The 27931-nt window shown below is 38.3% G+C and overlaps 1 protein-coding gene across 1 annotated transcript; it reads left to right on the top strand.

The window, feature by feature from the left end:
* Positions 1–53: 53 nt before the first annotated feature.
* MPC2 (mitochondrial pyruvate carrier 2) lies at positions 54–26380 on the top strand. The gene is made up of 5 exons (XM_014857628.3): positions 54–479; positions 9662–9702; positions 23741–23825; positions 24319–24430; positions 26065–26380. Exons 1-5 carry the CDS (start codon positions 371–373, stop codon positions 26099–26101), a joined length of 384 nt encoding a protein of 127 aa, XP_014713114.1. The 5' UTR covers positions 54–370; the 3' UTR covers positions 26102–26380.
* The last annotated feature ends 1551 nt before the right edge of the window (positions 26381–27931 follow it).

Below are 27931 nucleotides of genomic sequence, written 5' to 3' on the forward strand. Positions count from 1 at the left end.
GCCCAATCACCGCCGGCAGCTCTGCTTGCGCAGGCGCGCTGCCGGCAGGGCTCAGGGAAGACTCGGTGAGGCAATCCTCTGGGCACCTGTTGCCATGACTCCTCCTACGGGTCGGCTGCGGGAGGGCGGGCGGCGGGAGGCGGGCCCGGGGCGGGCAGTCGCAGAGCCTCCGCCCCCTCAGCGGTCTCCCGGCCCCCGCCCGTAGACGGTTCGCAGGGGGCAGGCTGAGCCCCGGGAAGGGCGCCCTAAGGGAGAGGAGGACGCGAGGCGCTGTCGCAGGGGAGAGTGACGAGCTGCCCTTCGTTGTCAGCCAGGGCCGAGCACGCGGCCACTCTCCCGCCCGGCCGCCCACGATCACTCGTCCGCAGAGATGTCAGCCGCCGGCGCCCGGGGCCTGCGGGCCACCTACCACCGGGTCCTCGATAAAGTGGAGCTCATGTTGCCTGAGAAGTTGAGGCCGTTGTACAACCACCCGGCAGGTAATGGACCCTTAGAATGGCTCCTACCGAGACCTTCCGTCTCTCCCCATCTCAAGTCGACCTTTAGAGGCCCGCTGGCACCTCTGCGGCTGGAGCCATCACCCACATCCCCAACCGCTTCCCCTCGAGCGCGTCCGCCTCCTCTCCCGTCCTCCCTGCTTTTCACTTCTTCTTATCCAACATCTCTCATAACCCTGTGATTCAGCGCCCTTCGCGACCTTTGTTGCGCCCCATCCCTTAGGCACCATTCAAACCCGGAGCGGGCCTCTGGATTTGATCTTTCTCCTTTTCCGCAGCCGCGAAAGGGTGCGGGCCACCCCGAAACCCTCATTCTCTCCTCTTTCCTCCACGAGTAGTGGTATATTGACCCGCGCGGAGCAGAGCTGTCTTGTCGCACCGGAGGGTTTGGAGTAAAGGTCATACTTCCTTCAGCTCCAGCTGGCAGGGGCCTGCGGATGCGTGACCCGGGTGTCAGAGTCAGTGTCATTCCTCATCCCACAGGTCTAGTTGGTTTAAGTCTATCCTTATTTATGAAATTACTGAACAAGCTGTCCCTGGGCCTTTTCACGTGCACAGACCTGGATTTAATTCTACTCTGCTGCTTTCTATAGGTGTGACCTTGAGCAAAATCCTAAATCTCTTAGGTTCTGTAAAATGTGGTGGATGTGAGAATTAAAGATAGCATGTGTTTCATTTTTCATAAATGCTCAGTAAATGTTAGCTTTCTTGTCCTATTGGAGAACAGCATTCTTATGGTTGAAAAAAATAATTCTGTAAGACGCTGGAAGATCTCAAGTCCTCGAACTCTTTATTTAAGACCTAGAATTCTGTTACTTCTCCTATAAAATGGGCATAATAATACTTACTTGGCTGGGAACTATTCTGAACTCTCTTTCAAGCCTAAGACTTAGCAGATGAGAAAATGTGTGGTAAATTGAAACATTGAAGTGCACCCCAAAAAGTGGCCATTTTTTCCTACATAGTTAAATCTGTATCTATAGCTGGTGTCATTAGGAAAGTTGTCTATTTCCCAATGTATCTGAGTCAGAGCTGGTTACTAAATCTGATTTCCAATTTAATAATGCAATGAACTATATCTTAGGATTATACTTTAGTGTTATTTACTACAGTATTATACCCATTATAAAATTGATCTTTAAGGAGAGGTATTTATCGATGAATAGGTTTATTTAGTTTATTTGCCTTTTAGTTCTTTTAACGCTCAATTTTTTGGAATTATGCTCTGTTCTGTGGCAAAGGTTTTCAGGAGGGAGGATTGGGCAATGCTTCTGTACTGATCTTCACTTTAGAGTCAACTGGATTCTGTGGAGTCAACTCTGCCCCTCTTTGTGTTTGGACTGTGTGATACCAGCAGGGGAGGAGCAATTATAGACTGCTTTAATACAAGATTAAAGGGTAGTTTTACAGTGATCTTTTCCAAGGCCTTGGCTTTAACCATCTATAATCATTGCTTATAATATTACTCAACTTTCGGAATGAAGAGGAGTTACCTTTCATTTGTGGATTGTCCATTTCATCCAGATGTTCTTGGATCAGTTCAGTTGATTGTACCCCTTTCTCCATGTAGTGAAAGAAGCATAGGCTTTGAAGCCAGACAGATCTAGGTTTAAATCTTGGTTATGTGACCCTGGCCTTAAATCCCCCAAGCCTTAGTTTTCTAATCTATAAAATGGGGGTAATAATTAACACCATTTAAGGATTGTTGTGAAAATTAAATGGTATAATGTCTGTAAAGCACGTGGCAGAGTTTTTGCACTTAGACTGTCAACAAATGTTAGTTCCCTCCCATCTAAGCTTTTAACCAATATGCAGAGTAAGAATATCTATCACTGTAAAATTATTTGTGATTAAAAATTGGTAGGGGGGCCGTCCCGGTGGCATAGTGGTTAAGTTCACGTGTTCCACTTTGGCAGCCCAGTGTTCATGGATTCGGATCCCAGGTGCAGACCTGGCACTGGTCATCAAGCCATGCTGTGGTGGTGTCCCACATACATAATAGAGGAAGATTGGCACAGATGTTAGCTCAGGGACAATCTTCCTCACCAAAAAATAAAAAAATAAATAAATAAATCTTTTTAAAAATAGTTGTAGGCACCCCAATGTAGAAATGTAGAAGCATGAAAAATATAACTGTTGATTCCTTAGTATTGAATAAAATCTGAAGAAACACTGATTATTGTTCCAAGAGTTACCCAGAGTGAATATTCAAAGTTTTTGCATACTATTTTGCATAATAGTATATTCCTGAATCATCATTTAGACCTTAGAATAGATTCGCATGCTGAAGGTTTTGACAATGATATGCAAGACTAGGGTATTAATACTTATATATCATACATTGCCGATTCTAAATTTTTGAGATTTAATTTTATCACTGACAAGTATGTCTAGACAAGTAACAAGAATATATCTCTATATAGATATGTATTGGAGTTAGAATATTGCATTATATATCTATATTATATACTGTAGTTAGACCTGTGGCCTGCATCATTCATGTACCTATGTGTTGTTCTTGGCACATCGTGATCTACCTCTGTAGAGTAAGAACAGAGTTCTAAACAAATGTTTGCCCTAGGGAGTTGAGTTCTGGTAAGTTATGACACTCTCCTTACCCCCTCCTGCCTATAGAAGTATGTGACTCCACTGCATAGCTATACTCTAGATATTTATCACAGAAATAACCTTGAAGTCGTACTACCCAATGTTTGCTTAAAAGCTTAGTTGCACAGAAAAAATTATTAGTGGAGGAATGTCATTACTTTGTATTTATGAGCTCCAAAATGGGATGAATTGTCCCAAGGGGTGCACAAAATGAAGCATTGTAATGCAGAAAGAAAACCATAGAACTAGAACTGTTAATGCTTATTATTATTTTCTCCTTTTAAAGTTCCCATTGTGTATATATCTTAAGTATAAAAATATATTAGTACAGTTGTGTACACACACAACTGAATTCCATGGAGTCAACATATATATGTCAACATATATATGTGTATAAACTGGGAATATATAAACTATGTATGTAGGGGATATGTGCTCAAAGTTTTTTTTACTGATATGGTCATGTGTTCAAAAGAAAGTAGGAGACCACAGCTCTAAAGAGTCTAAAAACTATCCTTGACGCCAATCAAAAGGTATAAACCTCCAGTTATAAGATAAATAAGTTTTGGGGATGTAATGTACAACATGGTGACTAGAGTTAACAATACTGTGTTGTATATTTGAAAGCTGCTAAGAGAGTAGATCTTAAAAGTTCTCATGACAAGAAAAAAAAATTGTAACTAGGTGAGGTGATGGATGTTAACTAAACTTATTGCACTAATCAATCATTTAGAACTATAAACGTGTATCAAATCATGTTGTTCACCTGAAACTAATAGAATGTTATATGTCAATTATATCTCAGTAAAACTGGAGAAAAAATAAAATAAATAAAAATAAATAAAGCCATATTATTTTAAGTCACTGTAGCTTTGCTTTTATTGACTTATGTTTTGCCTTAAATGGAAGAACTTTTGAAAAACCGCTTCTGTGAAATTTGCTGCAGTGCTTAGCGTGCTGCTGCTGAGAATATCATTCTCCGTTACATGATGTTTCTGCGAAGGCTCATGGGAGAAGTTACTGTAAGGTCTTAGTAACAGGAACATTAGCATTTTTCCTAGGTAAGAGAATTGTTTTTTTCTTATTTATCTTAAAGACCTGGCGAATATTTTAAAAATTGAAAATGTAGTAAATAAACCAATATTAGCCGTGCTCGTAAGGGACTATCTTTATCATAAGTATTCAGAATTAAATACTAAGGGAATTGATGTTATATACTAGATAGTTTACTACAACTTAGTTCAAAGTATATATTATTTTATTATATGTAAATAAAGCCAAATGTGGATCAAATAAATAACCGGTGTAGATACCCACATAGTTACATAGTTCTTTAACATCTCCATTTAAAACAATTTATTTTTTTGCTACAGAGATTATCTGATGAATTCTAACGGCAGTGTAGGATAGACATCTGCATAGCTATATTATATATTATGTCCGTATAGTACATTATATATAATACATCTATATACAGATATATTCTTAAATATATATTTAATATGTGTTTAGAATATACACTAAATATATAAATATATATATTATTTCTTACAGTAATAAACTCTATTACCTTAAAATTAAGGAATGAGAATCAAAATGGAAAGCTGGGATTTCAAATACAACTGTAAGATATTGATAAAAAATAGAATATCTTTAAACAGTTAGCTACCAAGAAAGTTGAATGACTCAATATTTATTGAGGACCTACTGTAAATTAGGCAGTGTTCTGGCACTTGGGATACGTTAATGAATAAAATAAAAATCACTGCCCACAGAGATACTGTATCCTCAGAAAGAGCATAAAGAGAGTGCCCATCTTCCTCTACTTTATATGTGGGATGCCTGCCACAGCATAGCTTGCAAGCGCTGCATAGGTCCACACCCGGGATCCGAACCGGCGAACCCCAGGCCACTGAAGCAGAACATGTGAACTTAACTGCTGCGTCACTGGGCTGGCCCCTTTTCCTTTTTTTAAAACAATGAAGAAGACACTGTTTGCATTAATAGATAGTCAACTCTGACTATTTGTTTCACCTAGCATCATCTCATATCTCAGAAAAGTTAGAAATTTAGAATGTCATATATTTGCTACTGATATTTTTAAATTCAGTGCTTAGCAGCTGTTAAACTAATTTAGGGTTTGTTTTGTGGTTTAAAATTATTCACTAACTAAAATATTCGTACCTCTCTGGATCCAGGTTCTAGCAACTATAATTTCATGTTTGCAGTTTGTTTGGTTTGGTTGGTTGTGGGGAAGAGGGGCAGTTAATGTTTTAGAACTCTCACCTAGCTCGGGGCAGTCGAGTAAATTAGTTACCAGGCAAACCTACTGAAAAGCTTGACTGAATTAACCCTGAAGGATCAAGCATGTAAGCTTGTAAAGAAACCAAAACCTCGGCCTTGCTCAGGAAACAATTTTTGGGGTGGTAGAAGAGGAAGCATCGGTTCTGAAATAGGAAGAGAGGAGTTCAAAGCTATAGACTAAAACAATGAGCCGGCTTACCCTCGAGAGGTGAAGCCAAACTTCATGCAGGGATAAAAAATAAACCTGGTAACTGATACTGCATACGACCTAGAGGCTTTGTATATGACAAAAAATAAATAAATAAAACAGGTGTGACGCTAGGAGTCTCAGAAACTCAAGCTAAATAAAACAACCAGAGAGTTTGAAAAGATTGACTTGTAGGATCAGCGCATATGGCATCAGACACGCAGGAGGAATTTTCTGGAGCCAAAGGGGAGTGCCATGGGCTAACATAGAGTAACTAATGAGTAAAGGTCTAGTGAGCCCTGATGTAAAGGGAGCCCGACGTCCCCAGAGGTGAGTAAATAGCTAATTCCAGCCTTGAGGATGAAGCAGTGTTCAGGCAAATCTGGGTCAGACCTAAAGTTTGAATATCTTTGATTAGCACCTACTCTGGACATGGTTAATTCAATTCAGTTCTGTTCACAAATATCTACCATTTGTCATGGAAAACTAAGAAACAGTCCTTGGGCCGTGACTTGTTAAAGAGACAGATGCATAAATAGATCATTTTAATTGTTAAGTGCAGAGAACAATAGAAGAATATATACTCTGTTTTGGAGTTCAGAGAAGGAGCATTTAATCTGGGGATGTTAAAGGCGGCTTCCTTAAGGAGATGAAGCCGAGATGAGTTTTTGAAGGATATTAGGAGTTAGCCAGATGAAGAGAAGGCAGAATAGCGGGAGGGGACAGCAGAAAGTAAGGTTTAGAGCCATAAAACATCATGAAACTAGTGGCACTTTTACCTAGCTTGTCAATCCACCCAGGCCAGAGTTTCTTAACCTTACACCATTGACATTTTGGGGACTGGATGGCTGTTAGAGGGGGCTGTCCTAGGCATTGTGGGATGTTTAACAGCATGCCTGCCTAGAGGAGGCGTCGTTATGTGGCTAGAGCTCTAGGTGTAATGGTGGGGTGATCAGAACAATGCAAAGTTTAAGAAACGGGGTAAAAGATGAGTACAGTAACTCAGGAATTGAATGTAGCTAGATCTTCACTCAGTTATAAGAACATCAAAATTTAGAACTCCCCAGTAGTTTTAATTCTTCCAGTAACTGTTGCAGCACTGTCTCCAAATTTTCTCTGCAATTTAAAATATGGAGAACTCGGAGGCACATACGAAACCATGAACGTGACCAGCTATCACATGTATGTGAGAAAGTGAAGTTTAGCATTGTAGTTCTTTTGGCCCACGCGGATGGAGAGGGCCTGTGCCATGACCTTCTAGTGTTTGAAGAATTATCAGTCTAAAGATGATATCCAGCTCCTTTGAAGATGGAGAAAATAAGACTTAGGTTGCAGACAGACTTTAGGATTAGGTTTAAATGTTCTAGGAAATCAGCAAACTTTTTTTTTTTTTTTGAGGAAGATTACCCTGAGCTAACATCTGCCACCAATGCTCCTCTTTTTGCTGAGGAAGACTGGCCCTGAGCTAATATCTGTGCCCATCTTCCTCTACTTTATATGTGGGACACCTACCACAGTATGGCATGCCAAGCGGTGCCATGTCTGCACCCGGGATGTGAACTGGGGAACCCCGAGCCGCCGAAGCAAAACATGCGAACTTTGCTGTGCCACCAGGCCGGCCCCAAACTTACTTTAAAATTCTTAAAAGTATAAGCCAGACTTATCAATATTTAAGTATCGGATTGATAAAAACGACTTATGTTTTAAAGAACTTTTCAGTTGTTTGCAAATGTGTACACACACATATGTATATTACATATGCACATACACAGACGCACTTATATATTAGAGTTACAGTGTAAGCTCTAGTTAATATAAACTGCTCCAGCTATGCTGGCTAATTCTTTTTGTTCAACATCTGTTAGGTGGTAGGGGTATAAGTATGAATACTGTTTAGCCACTAGCCTCAAGGAAGCCATAATTTTGGTAGGTAAGTAGACTCACGACTCACTACGGTGGAATAAACTAGGCTGTGGCAGATGTTTAAATCTTACTCTGTTAAAATCACATTGAATTAATGAGTTTAGCTGTAAGGCCAAAGTGAATTGTCTTGAGAGGGGTAAAAAAATATCAAGGACTATGTTAAATTGTGGAAGAATAGTCCAAAACTTGTAACATTGCCATCACTTAATAACAGTAAAGCAAGCAATGGCTTACACTATCCATGTGACACTTTTCTAGAACTACTTAGTAAGCCAAAATTATAGAGGGAGCGCATGCCGTTTTTACAGTTTTCAAATTTCTCTTCTTAATGTTAAGATTAACCAACTACTTTTGATAGGAATTCAACCAAAATGCACCCCAAAAAGAAGTGTTATCACTGGGTTCACTTTCACTTTGGGGTGATGGTTATTACCTAAGTGTGAAACTAGTATGGCTCTCATGAAAGCGCTTTAGAATTCAGTTTCCGTAAGATGCTTTTATACGGCTCCCAGATAGGATTTTGCTTAAACAGCCTTCCTGTGCTTAGGTCATTAAAAGCTATCACTGCATTTTATTTGCCCGCACATCCCCTGTGCCTGGTACATTGTAAAGCAGGCAGTAATTATGATGGGTGAATGAATGAATGGTCTTGGCTGCAACAAACTAAACCCAGCACTACAGCTGGGCCTTAACCCATCTCGGAGCTTTTTCAACCTCACCATCTGTTTTTTGTTTTGTTTCTAAATAATAGGTTTAAGTCATTTTATCTTTTAAATGTTATTTATGCATATGTGAACAGAAATATTCCTTATTATTCATGATAGTGAATACTCACCTACTAGAGGAAAAAATGGATAAATGCAACTTTACTGCTGGTGCTGTTGAGGAATATTGATTGGGAATAGATGAAGAGAAGTAAAATATTATGTGTGGGTGATGATGCCATTTTAGATGTGATTTTTTGATCCATAAAAACAAATTATTTACTTTTGCCAAGTAAAGTGGAATATTAAGGCAACAATAATAGTCGTGAATATAATAGGATTTAAAAATTTTTAATTTGCTCATAAGTCACTGTTGTCGTATATAAAGTTGCTTAATTTGTGTGTTAAGAAATAAATGTATTTTGTTGATCAGTGTGTGAGAACATACACACCATACTAAGTGCTCTGATAAATGTTGGATCTTGCATGCTTAGTTACATTTTAAATTACTATGGACGAAGTCTGTTTCTTTCCTGTGACTGTATCCCCGTGAAGGTTAAAAGAGATGTATGATTTGGAAGAGTTAGAAGGGGCAGAGTTACCTTCTATAGTTAAAGAGTACCAGGCTGAGAGTTAGAAGACTGAAGTTCCGGTCACGATACTGCTGCTCATTGGCTGCATGACGGGAGTGGGTCACAGAACTTCTCTGAACACATCTGTAAAATGAAAGATTTAGATTAGGTGATCTCTGGTTTTCTTCCAGCTTTAAAACATCATCCTTCTCAAATTCTAAATTATCTTAGAAACCAGAATTGTTTTCAAACCTACAAACATTTATTTAACGTTTTGCATAAGGTGGCTGGGTCGCAGAATAGCTAAACAAGGACCCTGCCATTCTGAAGAGCTTACAGATCTAGTCTTGCCCCTTTCTCATGTGAACTTTAAAGTTGAGTTTATTAATTTTTTACTAGAATATGTAGAATTTTTACAAGAACTTTAGTAGAACGCATGTGGTAACATGTCATTTATGATAAATATTAATAGAATTAGTGAATATATAAATATCTACTGAGGCTCATATCACAAAAATTCCATAATTTTTAATTTCCCCAATTTGGATATTATCCCTGAGTGAACTAACATTAAATTCCATGTTCAAGGTAAGCATTGAGAATGGTTTCCAAAACCATCTCCATTGTACTTTAGCAAATTTTTAACAAGTCACAAAAATACAAATAATTGACAAGGAGATCAAAACAACTTGTATGAAAGATTGACACTATGGTGACTTTCTTAATGTTAACTTAAATAGAAAGTATGCAGAAAGCGTAGTAAAAATGGTTAGAAATAGATGGATGAGTCTTTGGGGTTTTGAAATGTGGTGATGGCATGTATAAAATAGTTGGTTTATTTCTAAATTTTTTCTTTTTATTTTTCAGGTCCAAGAACAGTTTTTTTCTGGGCTCCAATTATGAAATGGGTAAGTCTTGAGTTTTCACAGAAGGTAGTGAAGAAAATATTCTTTAAAAGAAGCTTACCAATATGAAGTAACTTTTATGAGGAATATACTTTTAAATGTTCATGGTGTGCCTTGAAATGATTTCGTGCAAATACTCTCAGATGTATCATTTTTACTTCATAAAGCACACTACCAACTTTAGTTTTTCTGACACCTTAGATAAGAGGCTTTCTGGGAACATATTTATTATCACAAATCTTATAATTGTGGGCCACAGGAACATGAAACTTCATTCTAAAATTTTATGACCAAGTAAACGTTAAACTAGTTAGAACCCTCCAAATTAACTTTTATTATTAATTTAGTATGAGAACCAAAGATAGTAACACCAAAATAGAGGCAAGGAAAGTTAGTCTCAAAAGTAGAAGGATTTATCCAAGGGCATATATTAGCATTTGGTGAGAGAGAGAGAGAATTTAGGACCTCTGACTCCAAGACCAATGCTTTTACCCTGTACCAGTTTCCATTCCTAAAGTTCTCATTTAGCTGAAAAGAAATAATTTTGGTGGCTGTTTATAGCAAATCATTGATTTTATGTTGAAAGTGCCAGTTTTGGCCTATAGCAGTGCTGCTCAGTGTCATCGCTGAACCTGCACCGTTGGCATTGCCCAGGAATGGGTGAGAAATGCCCATTTTCAGGTCCCATCACAGATTTACTCAGTCTGAAACTGTGAGTATGGAACCTAGTAGTTTGCATTTTCATAACCCCTAGGAGATTCTGATACCTTCTAAAGTTTGAATACAGAAGTAGGCTTTTTTTCAATTGTTGAAAAATACACGAGATTTAACATCTTAACTATTTTTTATACTGTTAAGTATATTCACATCATTGTACACCCAATCTCTAGAACTTTTTTTATCTTGCAAAACTAAAACTCTGAACCCATTAAGCAATAACTCCTCATTCCCCTCTTTCCCCAGCCCCTGGCAACCACCTTCCTACTTTCTTTCTCTGTGAATTTGACTAGTCTAGGTACCTCATATAAGTGGAATCATACAATATTTGTCTTTTTTATGCCTGGCTTATTTCACTTAGCATGGTAGCATGTGACAGAATTTCCTTCCTTTTTAAGTCTTTTTAAGTCTGAATGATATTCCGTTGTATGTATAGACCACTCTTTGTTTATCCATTCATCTGTTGGATAAACTTGTATTGCTTCCACCTTTTGGCTATTGTGAATATTGCTGCTATGAACAATGATGTACAAATATCTGTTCTGGTCCCTGCTTTCAGTTCTTTTGGGTATATACCTAAAAGTGGAATTGTTGGATCGTATGGTAATTCTATATTTAATCTTTTTAGGAACTGCCATACTATATTTCACAGGTAGTATATTTCACAGCGGTTATACTATTTTATATTCCCAGCAGCAATTCACAAGGATTCCAGTTTCTCCATATCCCTGCCAACACTTGTTACTTTTGTTGTTGTTGTTTTATAATAACCATCCTAATGGATGTGAAGTGGTATCTCATTGTGGTTTTGATTTGCATCTCCCTAACGTGATTGGTTATACTGAGCATCTTTTCATGCACTAACTGATCATTTGTTTATCTGCTTTGGAGAAATGTCTGTTCAAGCCCTTTGCCCATTTTTTAATCAAGTCGTTTTTTTGTTGTTGAGTTGTAGGCTATTTTAATTCTCTTAAATGTACTGTTTTAAATTGTTAGAACAATGCAGAAACTCACTTGTTAATCTAAGTAGTTGAGAATGTTAGCTCTGGAATTGGCTGTCCCTCAATATTATGGCCTTCAGCAGGTTAACTGGCCTCTGCCATTTTTCTCCTTAACTATAAAATGACAAGATTAGAGTAGATTAGTGGTTGGGAGCTCTATTTTACGGATACCTGGGAAGCAGTTGTTTTTTTATCTTTATATTTTGAGAAAAAAAGCCAGCCCTGGTGGTCTAGTGATTAAGACTCAGCAATCTCACTGCTGTGGCCCAGGTTCATTTCCCGGTCAGGGAACCACACCAACCGTCTGTCAGTTGTCAGACTGTGGCAGCTGCGTGTTGCTGTGATGCTGAAGCTCTGCCACCAGTATTTCAAATACCAGCGGGGTCATCCATGGTGGACAGGTTTCAGCGGAGCTTCCAGACTAAGACAGACTAGGAAGAAGGACCTGGCCACCCACTTCTGGAAAAAATTGACATGAAAACCCTGTGAATAACAGCCGAGCATTGCCTGATACAGTGCCGGAAGGAGAGAGGGTGGCCCAAAAAGGCCAGGCAGGGTTTTTCTGCCATCCACAGGGTTGCTAGGAGGCGGGATCAACTTGAGGGTACTAAAGACAATAATAAATATTGAGAAAAGGTCCCATCAGTTTAAAAAAAGTTTCAATATAGCATCTTGAATGATTCTGCTCACACTCTAAACATTCAGAAATAGTATGATATGCAAAAAAAAAGCCCATACTAATGGAAGGTATGTTACTATTTTAATCCTCTTCTCTCCCTCTAACACTTAAAACTATAATTATATATTTATAAAGTGAGCTTGATTGATGAAGTATTGTTTCTAGCACCATTATTAAAAGAAAAAGAATGATTTAATCTATTTACAATAAATTTAAGGGTCCTCTTTGACCCTAAATTTGCCACAATTTAGAAATTTAATTATTTTATCAATAGGTTTGGTCTTTCTGTGATCTGGTCCATCAGAAACATTGACAGCATTATGTACTCATAAGTGCCTTCTTGACTATCTGTCTCCTTTAAAAACATCTATTTTAAGTTCATGTTGAAATCATACATAGTTTCCTGATGACAGCATAGCAATAGAAACTTCCGTGTCTTGTTCTCTGGTGGAGAGACTTCTTTTGTTAGGTTTTTACTTTATATACATACTAATGTGTTTTCTTATCCCAGAGCATTTGAAAACAGTTAATCTATGTTATTCTGTGACATACAACAGTTGCTGCTGCAAGCCACATATGTTCTATATAAAGAATTTCAGACTATACTTCTTCAGACATTTAACTGTGGTGCAGTCCTCTTAGCCGCTTTAGTTGCAACCAATTAATTAGTCATAAAGGTCAAAGTGGATAAGCCTAAGAAACAACTACAAATCTTAAATATTTTATTTTAACTTAAAGAAAATAAATATATATTCACTTGCCAATCATTTATTATGAGGCCAAAGCTTTTATTTGTGTACGGATCCACTGATTTTGATTTCCACATCTTCTGTCTTGGATGAATTATACCATAGTGCATCCTATATAATTTCCAGTTTAGTTTTCCATAAAGCAGAGCAAATTCATAGACACTTTCGTAATAGTATGAGAACAGAAACCTGCTAGATTTTTATGGTTTCCCCCCAGTCTTTTTATATCTGTCTCATTCACACCAAATTTGATAGCAAGTTTTAACAACTTGCCTTTATCCAGTCTTTCCAAAGCAGTCATTCCAGTTTTCATAGAAATAGCAACCTCCTTTTTGTATTTCACCTGTTTACCTGAGAGTTCATTAAATTATGTAAATTACGTTAACAAGTAAAACGAGCATAAAAAAGTTCGAGGACAGACACACTCACTTGATAAAAAAGCAGCTCAGCTGGTGGGAGCAAGTATGCATGAGTGCAATACAGAATAAATAGCCCTCCAGCCATTGTGTATGGACAAGGGCATCTGTTAATTTGTTTCCAGAAGGAATGGAGATCATTGGCTAACCTGGGGAACCTATTATGTGAAGGTCATATAAGAGAGCTTCTTTTATTTTTGTTTGTAATCTTTTTGCATAGACTGAGTTATACTTAACTCTTGAACAATATACCATTTGGCGTAGCTAATTTTTCTGTTTTCTCTTCTCCTTAGAAATAAGTCAAACTATTTCAAGATTATCCATGCGGATTTTTAATACCTATTTGCTTTTCCAGCTGGAATTACTTACATAGATTAATTCACAGTTTAAAATCTTGGGGGCTCTGCTGTCTCTAAGCATTTTGGAATTGGAATATTCTATAGTGGCATTTCATTTTTTTAACACTCCTCTAAAAGTGTCCTATGACTTTTTTTTAATGAATGAGAAAATATTGAAAGAAAGAAATGTTTTATACTATCTGATAAGTGGAAATGATCAGATGCCAGGAAGAATCACAAACCTGGGCTTCAGACATTTGAAAAACGTTTTTTGTTTTTAAAGATTGGTACCTGAGCTAACATCTGTTACCAATCTGCTTTTTTTATTTTTTTTTTCCTCCCTCTTCTTCTTCTCCCCAAAGTCCCCCTGTACATAGTTGTATATTCTAGTTGTAGGTCCTTCTGGCTGTGCCATGTGAGACGCCGCCTCAGCGTGACCTGACGAGCAGTGCCATGTCCACACCCAGGATCCGAACCAGCGAAACCCTGGGCCGCCAAAGCGAAGCGTGCACACTTAACCACTCGGCCACGGGGCAGCCCCTGAAAAACATTTTCTATTGATGGAAACAAAGGGAGCGAACTTGAGTCTACTAGATGCCAAACAGTCTGTATTGGGTTAATACATTATCTGTTTTTAGTTTTCACCAGAAAAAATCTGAGAAGTAAATATTATCACCATTTTCCAGATAAGGGTACTGAGGTTCAGAGAACTGGGTGACTGACTGTACTGTTATTGCAAGTGGCAGAGTCAGGATTTGAACCGCCAGGTCTATTTGACTCCAAAGCCTATACCTGCATGACCACCTTTAAGTTGTCGCTGTGACTCTAGCTATAACTGGTACTTTCTTCGTATGTTAGGGAGTATTTTACACAATCTTGTGGTGCACTCTGAGCACTCTCCGAATCTGCAGTTCTGTTATTTGAATAAAGATGAAAAGGAACACAAATCTTCTGCCCCTTATCCCGAGCTAGTAATGCAGGAAAGAATACAGAGACTAATATTCCTTTATCTCTGCTGCTCTGAAGATATAAGCTACTATTATTTTTGTTGTTGTTGTTAATATTTTTCAGGCACTGTGCTAAATATTTTTAAAGCGTGTTATCTCATTTAATCATTTATCACTTTTGCAAGAGACGCTATTAATATTCTCATTTTATACATGAGGAGTTTAAGACAAAGTGTTATGTAACTTGACCAAAGTCACACAGCTAGCAAATGGCAGAGATTAGATTCACAAGGAGATTTTCTAACATACTTTATGTAAGATTAGAGTGATATAGAAGGAGAAAGGAATTTTTTAGAAACATGAGAAAGGGAGCTCAAGACCCTTATGAGAGAGAACAATTACTAACATATCCCAGAAAAAGAAAGTAGGTCAACCTTTAAAAACAGAAACCAGTTTAAGAGGCAAAGCGTTTATTTGGGATCAAAGAATTGCTTTTCAGGGAGCACACATTCAGGTAGAAACCCACATAGTGTCCTGCTACGGAATAGTAGTCAGGGTTTTTTGGGTTTTTTTCCTGCTTTATCTCCCCAACCCACCCCCCGTACATAGTTGTATATCTTAGTTGCAGGTCCTTCCAGTTGTACTCAGGGGTTTTTTAAGACAAAAAAGAGGGGTTATATTGCAAAGAATTTTAATTGGAGAGAGTGCTAGTCTTGACTAAACAATGATCGACTATTGATCTATCTTCAGAAAGTCCACAGTCATCGGTCTTTGTGGTCAGGATGTCCATTTTTCTGCTGACTTCTCAAACAATTGCTTGTAAAACAATTTCCATTTTGGCCCAGTCCAAAGGTCCAGTCCAGGGTTCAAGACAGTAAGGCAGTTTCTCTGGAAAAGCAGCTCTGACTCCATTTTAAAATGGCTCTATTAAAGTCAATTCCAACATTTTTCCCTTTTGATCAAGATTTTTCTTTGAAAGCATCACTGATCAACCGTTTGAAAGTATTGCTGATCAGCCATCAAAGCATCATTGGTCCCTTGTCTCCAGGAAGGCTCATCCCTGGTATGTCACGTCCCACATAGGAGGAAAAGTGGTTTCCTTAGGAGGCTTAGGCCACATGTGAGCAGCAAAAGTACCAGAGCAGAGCAAAGCCTTACCATCAAGTTCCTTTTGAAGGGCAAACATTGTCTATAGGGCCTCAAAGTTTCTCAGGTGAAGGCTCTTAAGCCTCAGCAATCATTTTGGTTTTTTATTGCAGCAACATTAGATTAGAACATTATATAACTTTCAGGTGTACATCATAATATATTTCGAATTCTGTGTAGATTACCTCATGTTCACCACCCAAAAACTAATTATAATCTATCACCACACACGTGTGCCTAATCACCCCTTTTGCCCTCCCCCATCAGCAATCATTTTAAAGCACTGAGTGACCGTTATCCTAGTGGTGTTTTTATAACATCAGGCTGTGCAGAGGAGAGAAAGCTTTACAAGAGCAATAATTTCTATAATAATAAACAAAATGCTAAGTCCAAAGTGGAGGATAGATCTGACCCAGAAGGCCGTTCCTGGGGGCAGCCAAAAGAACAACGGGAGTCAGTGGGCACTGCACGTAACCATTTGGCTTGCACTCAAATTCTGTCTCTACCTTGCTGGAGGGGTTACCCAAGTTCACCAAGAGGTATTTACAACAGTTACAGATATAACCTCTTAAATCTCTGGAGGTTCAATTGGTTAGGCGAGAGGTTCTAGACACATTCTAGACACATAACACGAGGAATTAGAGGAGGAGTGGTGGAGAGATTGGTAATTAAATGTACTGAAGGATTCTCCAGATTCACATACACAATGAGGCTTCTGATGACAAACTAACAGTCAGAAAGATTTCCCCCTTTTGTAATAGATTGGGAGATGCAGATCAGAGTATTGGCTTTCTAAGAAAGAGAGAGAGAAAATAAGGTAAGAAGCAACAGCACGTAAAAGGTGTCCAGGCCTGGTCCAGCCATCTGGGAAAAGCTGTCTGCCTCAAATGTCAGTTGCTTCTCTTCCTAGTCAATTTGATTTGGAGGCCTCTGGCGTTTGTACAGGACCAGGTGGCAGGTGGAGACTTCTTTATCTGTGAGATGTTTCTCCAAAGTTACATGCCTTCTAGTTCTGCAGCAGTGTCAGTGGTCAGGAGCAGTTGGTATAAGGTCCTTTCCAGTGGGGCTCGAGGGCTGTCTTCTGATGATGATGCTTCCAGAATACCCAGATGCCAGTCTCTAGACTGTGACCAACAGGATTCTTTAAATCGGAATCCAAGAAAGCGTCTTTAAACTGTTGTTGACAGACTCAAGCATAAGATATTAGAGACTTAGAGAAGGTGCTCATACTAGCATGAAACAACAAGGCATCAGCAGAAGGCTGTGTCCCAGTAGACATTGGTCCACTGGTGACTATCTCAGGTGGAATGAGTTTCTGTTTTCCAAAGAGGGTACTGCGAACAGTCAGTGAGACCAAAGGCAGGATCCTAGGCCGGGGGGTGCAGGCTACAGGTACACAACAGAGCCTCAAAGACACTTAACAGGACTGGAATCTAGTACCTACAAGATGGAAATGTAATTTTTCTTCCTACAATTATACTCATTTTTTTTTACCAAAGATAATCACAGTAACACTAGTTTGTGTATATTAAAAACTGGACCTGATTATTTATATAAGTGAAAATAAAAATGGTCATAGAGACTCTCTAAATTCTGGAGGGATCAGGTAGGCAGAAAAAGTAAATGTTTCATCTTTGTTTACAGAGGTCTGTCTTACCAAATTATTGATAGCTTAAGAGAAAAGACTTCTTTAAATCTGGAAAAGCAAAACATTAGAGCATTCTTCTCGGTTCATGTAGTCCCATGTAATTAATGTTTGTTCTTGATCTTTTAGCAGTTTTATGAGTCCATCAGTTTCTCCGTTAGAGTTCTGTAATTTCTTACTCAGTTCAGCTTTATGGTCTGAAACTTTATCAGAAACCTATATTCTAGAGTAAGTGTCAGAGTCCTTTCCATATTTGCTAAAGCATCAGAGTAAAACAATAACTATTTGTAAATGACTAAAGGCTTAAAATGGCGTGTTTAAAGATTTGATTACAATGCAGTTGACAAGGAAATTTGATTATTTCTGTGACACATTATAAGATAGTGACTAGAATTATGACTGATAACATTGTACCAAGACAATAATAATTTTAGGAATTTCATATAATTTTTATTTTTATTTTTTTAAGATATTTTATTTATTTATTTATTTTTTGAGGAAGATTAGCCCTGAGCTAACTACTGCCAATCTTCCTCTTTTTACTGAGGAAGACTGGCCCTGAGCTAACATCCATGCCCATCTTCCTCTACTTTATACATGGGACGCCTGCCACAGCATGGCTTTTGCCAAACGGTGCCATGTCTGCACCCAGGATCCAAACCGGTGAACCCCGGGCTGCTGAGAAGTGGAACGTGCGAACTTAACTGCTGTACCACCGGGCTGACCCCTCATATAATATAATACTTATATTAATAACATTTACCCACATAATATGACCTATCATTATTTATTTGACAATGCTTCCCATCTGATTTAATATACAAATAAGCCTAATTAGTTTAATATCTCCGTTTTTATAGGAAGAGAGAACAAATTCTATAAGAAGTCCCAAGGACCCTCTGGAAATTCTCAAAGTTACTTTCAGGTCAAAAAAGATATTTTACTCAGACTTTGAATTTGGGCAAGTTTGTCAAAAATATCAAAAGGTTTTAAAACACTTGGTCAAATAGAATCAGAAAAGTTTTAAAACACGTGCTCAAATAAGATCATAGGTCTTTGTGAAACAATAGTTACCTATTTAACCACAGTGACAGTTAAAGACTTGCAGGCAAATACAGGAAGTTAAACAGTTTGGCGTGGGGGGCATTCTTAACTCTCTTAATAGAGAGGCCTCAGCTTTTTGAACATAGGAAATTATTTTAACAAAACATAGAATCCCTATTTTCCAGGCAGACCACTCAAAAAAAAAAAACCTTTTACAATCTCTTATCAAGAGCAGACCAACAGGCCAAGAAAACCTTGTCCTGTTTTTTTTTTTTTAAAGATTTTATTTTTTCCTTTTTCTCCCCAAAGCCCCCCGGTACATAGTTGTATATTCTTCGTTGTGGGTCCTTCTAGTTGTGGCATGTGGGATGCTGCCTCAGCGTGGTTTGATGAGCAGTGCCATGTCCGCACCCAGGATTCGAACCAACAAAACACTGGGCCGCCTGCAAACTTAACCACTCGGCCACGGGGCCAGCCCCAACCTTGTCCTGTTAATAGAGAGAAAACCAAATTCTGTTTTGCACCAGCTTACTTTTGATATTAAAACTCATTTACTTAATTAGGTTCATTCCAGTCTTAGCCAGCTTGCCCATATATAAAACTCTTTTCTCAGACTTTCTCTTCCCCAAACCTTCTGTAACTTTCTTTTTTTACATTTGAATTTCTCCTTGCCTCCTTCCTATAACCAGTCTTACTTTAGGTCAAATTTACTTTTGTAACAAAAATATCTCCATTTCTTATATCTTCTTTTACTTAAAGCATACATTTTCTAATAGTGTAAATTTTTTTCATGTTTAAAAAAAAATTAAAGACCTGTTTGCTAATAGACTCAAACATCTTTTAGTTTTTCTGGAATAAGAAGCCAAAAGCAGGTAAACTTATGTGTAGTAATTAATGTCTAATATTTTATCTTACTTGGAAATGATCTAGATAGTCAGTAAATTTCTATTGTTTAATTTAGCAAAACTCCAAAGTTTCAAGTTACCAAGAGATTTTGAAGTATGCCATATACCATTACACATAATTATTATTAAAAAGTTCACCTAAAAACTTTTTGTTGTTGTTTTGTTTTTTGTGAGGAAGATTGGCCTGAGCTAACATCTGTTGGCAATGTTCTTCTTTTTTTTTTCCCTCAAAGCCCCAGTACATAGTTGTATGTCCCAGTTGTAGGTCCTTCTAGTTCTTCTATGTGGGATGCTGCCACAGCATGACCTGATGAGCAGTGTGTAGGTTGGTGCCCAGGATCCAAACCCACAAACCCCAGGCCACCAAAGTGGAGTGTGCAAACTTAACCACTCAGCCATGGGGCCAGCCCCTGAAAACTTTTTATCTTACTTACATCTATTTAGTTTACTTGTTCCCAATAATTATGTTTCGATTACTTACAAAAACTTCATGAGACATAAGACAAAGTTGGCCATCAATTTTTTGGCTGCCAACTTTTGTAACAGAGATAACGTGAATTTGTTTGACTTTTGGTAAACTTAGGTAGAACAAAAGTATATTTAATGCTGATAACTCTAAAGACATCTATTTTAATTAAACCAATAAACTTTAATTAGCTTTAGTACCAAATATTTTCCTAGATCATGTGATCCTGAAATTCATTTGGGTTAGTTTCTGTTATATTTTTGAGAGTATACTCAATTTATATAGCACTTGTTTGTTTTTAAGCCAATTAAATAGAGCTTTCGTACAAACTAGTTTTGATAATAGCATCTGGAGGTAGAAAAATACCACATATTTATAACATACATATGTAGACACACACATAAACACACGGACAGATGCAAACAGAGATCTTCTAGCCTCTGTTTTAGAATTTTCTTTAGATTGTTTTTGGGCAAGGGTGCTATCATCAGAGTCTGAATCTCTAAAAGCTGCTTTTCCCGTTTTTGTTTTTGTCATTTCTGCTTAGCTGTATCTGGCTGCAAATGAGGTGCAACTCACATTTCTGTCTGATCATATTTTGGGGCCCCTGACCTGATGGTTACCAAGCCAAGCTCTCAGGACACAAAAGAAGATTAGTAAGATTTTGCTGTTCTTTGTAAATATTTACAGCTTCTAGGACCATCGTTTGTAAGCAGATGTGCAGGAAGGTGGCATGCTTGATTCCTTAGAAATTAAAGATTGCATTCAATTTTTCTAGTCCATGGTTCTCAAATCTAGTGCACAAAAAGACAAGTTTTGGAAGCTCAAAGGAACCCCAAAGTGGCACTGTAATTTTAAGTCACCTTTTGTATTGTCAGTCCACTGGGACAAAAATGTACAAGAGGAAGGACCATAGTTCAGAATATAAGCCTAGCTGGAGTTCCCAAGAGAGGAACTTCTCAGGAACTTTTAGAAGATGAAATTCCCATGTTAAAGCATGGCCAGAGAAACAGACACCAGTTGCAACCCCTGGTTGTTACCTGTGCTTCTGACTTACTAGCTACAGCTGTTTGAACACACAACAGAATGACAGAATTTGAGTACTCTCCAGATAGGGGATAAACACTTACAGATGACAACAGCCTTGAGCTGCCATGAGCCAGCTCAGAGAAACTCTTCTAGACAGCAGTGAGTGAGCCAGCTTGGAGACAGTTGTCTCCTGGTCGATCCACTCCAGATTGGACTGTTGCCCCCAGAATCCCAAAGAAAGGCAAAGACCTCAACAAAAAGGGAGGAGGTCAGAACCTAAGAGGACTCTCAAGATTAGAGGAGCCAGTGGTCTGTGGAAGCAGTAGCACAAGGGACTCGTATGGGTACTGAACCCATTTCCAGGGTTCTCAAAGGTGAGAGCACTTCACATCCCACTTCTGACACCATATGTAAATGTTCAAAAACAGAAACCAGTTTAAGAGGCAAAGTGTTTATTTGGGATCAAAGAATTGCATTTTGGGAGCAGAAATTCAGGTACAAACCCACATAGTGTCCTGCTAGGGAATGGTTGTCAGGGGCTTTTAAAGGCAAAGAAGGGAGGTTGTATTACAAAGAATTCTAATTGGAGTTGGAGGCAGAGAGCTAGTCTTGGCTAACCATTGATTGACTATTGATCTATCTTCAGAAAGTCCACAATCATCAGTCTTTGTGATTGGGATGTCTGTTCTCTTGCTGACTTCTCAAACAATTGCTTGTAAAGCAATTTCCATTTTTGCCCAGTCCAAAGATTTGGCCGAGTCCAGAGTTCAAGACAGTAAGGCAGTTTCTCTGGAAGGTAGCTTTGACTCCATTTTAAAATAGCTCCACTAAAGTCAGTTTTAAAAATTGTATACTATGAACATAAACAAAATCATGACCACTGACTTCTTCCAAGAGAGAATGCTAGAATATAGCCTATAGTCCTAACAGAGCTATTTGACAAGCCACAGTGTAACATGTGGATCCAGTGGAATAATAATAGAAATCAGTCCCTTTCTTCCCCTGTACAATGGCAGTATTCCACAGTGCAATAGTAGAGCAAATAGAAAACAGAGAACATGTACATTGGGACCTGGAAGAAAATTGTAGGAGAGATGATTAGGAAGCATTTGGAAAGAAAAGCACAGGACAAGAAGAAAAGTAGTGTTAGGGGCTGGCCCGGTGGCACAGCAGTTATGTTCGCATGTTCCGCTTTGGTGGCCCAGGGTCTGCCGGTTCAGATCCCGGGTGCGGACATGGCACCACTTGACAAGCCATGCTATGGTACACATCCCACATATAAAGTGGAGGAAGATGGGCATGGATGTTAGCTCAGGGCCAGTCTTCCTCAGCAAAAAGAGGAGGATTGGCAGCACATGTTAGCTCAGGACTAATCTTCCTCAAAAAGAAAAAAAAGTAGTGTTGGCTGTGACTTACCTCTAATTATACTCCTGTTTTTAACCATGTGCCCCTTTGTAAACCAGTATCATTGCTTTGTTGAACTACTGCCTTTGTTAATTCAAACCATTTGGATTTGGCTTATGTTTGTGTATAAATTCACATGTGTGTGTGTGTTCTATTTAGGAGAAAAACCCTTTGCTGATCTGTATTTTCCATGCAAGAGCATCTTTTAGAAATTAAGTAAAACCTGAAAAGAATTTCTTAAAAGCGTATTCTCTAATAACATATTTAGGATTTGATTTAAAATGTTTAAAGAAAAAGAGGGCCTGACCTGGTGGGGTAGTGGTTAAGTTTGTGCTGTCCACTTTGACAGCCCCGGGTTCGCAGGTTTGGATCCTGGGTGCAGACCTACACGTCGCTCATCAAGCCATGCTGTGGCAGCATCCCACATACAAAATAGAGGAAGACAGGCACAAATGTTAGCTCAGCAACAGTCTTCCTCAAACGAAAAGAGGAAGATTGGCAGCAGATGTTAGCTCAGGGCCAATCTTCCTCACCAAAAAAATAAAGAAAAAGAGGGAGCAGGGGAAGTGAAGCAAATGTGGCAAAATCTCATAATTATTGACTCTGGGTGACGAGTGTGTAGAGATTCTTTGTGCTAGTCTCTCTTACTTTGTGCAGATTAGAATTTTTCATCAATGAAAATCATTTTATTGTATATTCTCTGCAGTAGAGTAGCATGACTAATATTCTAGTGAAGACTCATCACTAAACTTCGAGTGTTGCTGATAGTAGGATGTAAGTGGGATGATCTATGAAAGACTGTTAAAAACACAGCACAGAGATGACCATGCACACTTGACATTAAAGAAAAGTTATCTAACCAGGAAACTGAAATTATAGCAGAACTTTTCTGATACTTCTGCTTTTAAAAAAGAGTGACATTGATTTAAAAAAATGAAAGGGGGCCAGCCCGGTGACGTAGTGGTTAAGTTCGTACATTCCACTTCAGCGGCCCAGAGTTCACCAGTTTGGATCTCAGGCATAGACCTACGCACCACTTATCAAGCCATGCTGTGGCAGGTGTCCCACATATAAAGTAGAGGAAGACAGGCACGGATGTTAGCTCAGGGCCAGTCTTCCTCAGCAAAAAGAGGAGGATTGGCAGCAGATGTTAGCTCAGGGCTAATCTTCCTCAAAAAATATATATACATATTTGAAAGGAGGAATCTATATAAATTACCTTAAATAGCTTTCAGGCACCCTCCACAAGGTGTATAAAGAATATAAATTCGTATGTGAAAAAAGTATCATTTCTGCATACATATACACACACTACTTATTTTCAAATATATGAGGCTGCTTAATGTGGTTAACAAAATGCAAATTAATTCAAAAAGCGTTCCTAATTCATTGTAGCTTTTTGCCATGATATACATTTTCTTAATGCGTGGATACCAAAATTATAGCTACTATTATGTGGAAATCTCTGAAATAGTTTGAGTTTTATTTAAACTTCAGAACCTCCTCCACACTCATGGTGCTTGTGTTCTTTCTGTGTGTTAATGTGTGTTTGCAGGGGTTGGTGTGTGCTGGATTGGCTGACATGGCCAGACCTGCAGAAAAACTCAGCACAGCTCAGTCTGCTGTTTTGATGGCTACAGGTGAATTAATGAGCATCTTCTATGTTCCATATAGGACATTTGGTATTTTTGTTTTGTTTTACATCAGTTTATTTAACGGTATATGTTAATAAGGTATATGTTTGAAATACATATACATGCACTCACACAAAAGAATTAACAGTGTTGTCTCTAGGAAGTGCTTAGATCATAGATGAAGAGGGCAGAGGGGGTTACTGTGAAGAGCTGTCTGCGTGGGTTTTTGTTTTTCAAGTTTGCCATGAGCATATTTTTGTAAGGAGAAAAAAGTTACAGTTAATATTCATTTGCCCTATAAAGATTTCCCTTTGATATAAGAACTGTAACACTGAATTATAGCAACTTCATTAGAGACTCAGTATAGCATTTCTTTGGCCTTTATCCTACATTATGTTGTTATAGTCTTATTTATAATTATTTTACTCTAATATTAAATGTTCAGATAAGATTGACAGTAGTACTGGTACTTTTCTTTAAAAATATTTTGTTTCAACAGGGTTTATTTGGTCAAGATACTCACTTGTAATTATTCCAAAAAACTGGAGTCTATTTGCTGTTAATTTCTTTGTTGGGGCAGCAGGAGCCTCTCAGCTCTTTCGTATTTGGAGGTAAGCCTACCAAAAGTGTGGAAACATCTGCCTCAGGAGCCGCCCAGACAGCAAGACGTTTTTTAAAAATAGATTTACATATGATGCTAAGATGAGATGTGCTGAAGCAGAAATTTAACGTTTCTAGAAAAGGTGGGAGTCTAAGTTAAAAGTGTCAAGCAGTATATTGCCTAGGCTTTGAATCTGCATTCTCTAGATATCTAGCCGTTTCACAGAATTTCCTTTACTAAAACAGCATATACAATCTATGATGCATTAAGTAATTTTCTGTAGGAACCTTTTTCAGTCACTTTCAATTGTGTGCGATAAAGTGGGCCTTCCATGTACAGCTATGTGCTCTTGGAAATGCTATCTAGCTGAGGCTGCTGGTTTCACTGGGAAGTGTTCCATGAGCACTGGCAATGCTAACTGTTTACTCAGGAATGAACATTCTTTGTCAGTGACCGGTTGGCACTGTGGTGAGCTCATCTTAGATGGAGGCTCTGCTTTGTTTGAATGGTAGAACCTTCCTAAATTATAAAACCTTGTCATGAACAACAGCTTTCTTTGGCTAAAAAAGTTGAATCATCTCAATAAAGAAGTAAAAAGTATTGACTTATAATTTACCTTCTTTTCAGAAGGCATTCTTCTGCACAATATAGTACATTTTAATTTCATTCATCTTTATCATCCCTAGCTTTACTAGCAGCTTTACAATTTAATCCTTTCATAATCGTCTAGCACATAGTTGATGGATGAATAAATAACTCACTCATTCTACAGTATGCCCTACAATTATTTTTAGGGCTTACTTATATCAATATGAACTTTGATTTGTAGTGATTTTATTCACAGGGTAATTTTCTCATGTACCATCTCATTTTAACCTTATATTAACTCATGATAGTAGAACTGAGAGAATGCTAAGTGTCACGTTTAGAACTATTATTTCTTTGTTTTTTAAAGATTGGCACCTGAGCTAACAACTGTTGCCAATCTTCTTTTTTTTCCCTGCTTTTTTTCCCCAAATCCCCCCCAGTACATAGATGTGTATTTTTAGTTGTGAGTCCTTCTAGTTGTGGCATGTGAGATGCCGCCTCAGCGTGGTGTGATGTGCGGTGCCGTGTCTGCTCCCAGGATCAAACCGGCGAAACCCTGGGCCACCGCCAATAAACTTAAGTGTTTACAACTTGCTAACCCAGTAGCCTGCTTGCATCAAGGAAGTATATCTTATTTTCAGTGATTAGATAGGATCCTTTTCCCAATTGGTGTTATTCTCAGGAAAGATTCATTGTAAGTATAAAATAAAAAGTTCTAGATGACCACATTTTGCTAAATTTTGTACATGTGGTCACATACTTGTCATACTCTTGTATAGTTCAAGAATGAAATACTCATTAAAATAATGCTTTTGTACAGGAAACTGTATGTCAGTTAAGTTGTTAAAACTTTTTGGCCATTGGAAGCCAGATGCAAATGAAGTCCATGGGTCACTTCCCTCCTGCCTGTGTCCACCTGCAAGCCCTGGAGGAGATTGTATTGACAGCTGTACAGCCCCGGCTAGGGAGAAACAGATGGGATAGGCTTCCCTTCCCTTCTCATTATAATTGATCTGTTGGGATTCATGATTCTGTTTCTTTCTCTTTTCTTTATAGATATAACCAAGAACTAAAAGCCAAAGCAAGCAAATAAAAGAGTTCCTGATCGCCTGAATGGTCTGGATTGGACATAACCGCTGGGACCTAGTTGGATTTATTATTTGATTATTGATAAGGTGATGCTAACTGTGCTAAATTTGGAAGGCATAAAAGAAATCTAACTGTAACTGGGAGTTAGTAGTTGATTCAACAAAAAATAAAGCACACTTTTAATAAGTGTCTCTTTACATGTGACGTAAGGACCTTATCTATGGATATTAGGAACATTTTTTCTACTATTTGCCCACAATAAATCATACTTGCTCATAAGTAACACTGGTCTCCTTCTGTTCTAGTCAACCAAAGTGTGGATATATAAAGAGCACACACATTCAAGTGAGTTGAAAGATGGTTAAGAGTTTAAATAATCTGTTGTACAGTTTTCAGGAAAGGGACAATTTCCCCATTCCTTCCTTGGTTCTTTTGGCTGGTTGAATAATTAAAATGACATACGACAGGTTAACAGGAGAAAATCAAATTTAATACATGCACACAGGGAATTCACATAACATGAAAAATTCCAAAGACGGTCAGGCAAAATGAGGTATGTATGTCATTCTGGACTAAGGAGAAGGGGGCAGAGACCTGGGAGTTCAAAGGGGAAAGGGGCAATTTACAGGAAGGAAAAAAAGAGTTACTCTTTGGTAAACCGAGTTTGCTGGGGCTGTCCAGAAGCAATGGGCTGGAGAGAAGACGGATCAAACAGGCCTGGAGAGGTTCCTCCCTCTCTGCCACACCTAGTTCATGTTATAGTATAGTTGTATAAAGTGATATCTCCTTCCTTCAACTAATCCTCCAACTTCTTTTTAAGCAGTTAGGGGGAATATCAAAGGTTCTTCTTGAGTCTTTTGGGCCTTGATTATTTTTAGCTCAAAATCATCTACATGCCAAAGTGGCACATCTTGGGGTGACTTGTTCTGAGCCCCTCCGCAGTGAAGGATAGTGAGTCGCTGGAAGTGAAGGGAAATAGAGCTGACAAGAGTGAGAAATGGGTAGTGGAATGGCTAGCAAAATGACTTCAGATTTTAAAATCTTTTAACTTGAAGAATCTTGAAGAATTTTTTTCCTGCATATTGTGTAAAATTCTTTTAAGCTACAGAATAACAAAGGATTTCTGTATTTTCGAATTACATTCAGTAACTGATATAATGTGGCAGAAAAGGCTCTAGAATCAGCCAGACTTGAATTTGAATCCCAGCTCTAAGCCATGATCTATGACTTTGGGCAAATTAAGAAAGTGTCTAGCAGAGTGCCTGGGACATAGCTGACTTTCTGTAAACGTTTATGAGCTTTGTCCCCATTAGGAGGAGAGACTGGGCGTAGATTACTCCATACTAGAAATGACAGTCTATTTGATTTGAGATCCAATCTGGAGTACTGAACTTTCTTCTAAAAATCCTAGCAAAGCCTGTCCTGGCTAGAGCTGTAGCCAGAGGAATCAGCAAGGCAATTTAGTTCTGAATTTGAAGAAGCAAGTGAAAAAAGAATTTTTTGAATAATATACTATAACTGATCAAAATTTGGCAATTAGTTATTGAAAACCTTGCACTTTATCATTTATCCCTTCACTATAGTCCATCTTTGAGGAGGAAGGATTAGAGAATTTGACATAAGCAGAAGTGAAGAGGTCCTGGAGAGTCAAATTATTACTACTTTCTTTTCATAATCCACACTATTAAATTAGATTGGCGTGTGTGCGCAAACGTGTATGTGTTTCCTACGGTTAAGCATGTAGGAGAAACATCTATGATGAAATATGGCATAGACACAAAAAGCTTTATTGACGTGTCTATGTTGAATTGGTGTTTTACTTCCTTTTCATTAA

This window comes from Equus asinus, chromosome 25 (genome assembly GCF_041296235.1).
Source record: "Equus asinus isolate D_3611 breed Donkey chromosome 25, EquAss-T2T_v2, whole genome shotgun sequence".
Lineage (NCBI taxonomy): Eukaryota > Metazoa > Chordata > Mammalia > Perissodactyla > Equidae > Equus > Equus asinus.

Excerpts from the sequence above, each read along its gene's own strand:
- MPC2 (XM_014857628.3), top strand. The coding sequence starts at position 371 with ATGTCAGCCGCCGGCGCCCGGGGCCTGCGGGCCACCTACCACCGGGTC. Across the intron at positions 9,703-23,740 it reads GGGCTCCAATTATGAAATGG|GGGTTGGTGTGTGCTGGATT; the intron begins GTAAGTCTTGAG and ends GTGTGTTTGCAG. Across the intron at positions 24,431-26,064 it reads CAGCTCTTTCGTATTTGGAG|ATATAACCAAGAACTAAAAG; the intron begins GTAAGCCTACCA and ends TTTTCTTTATAG.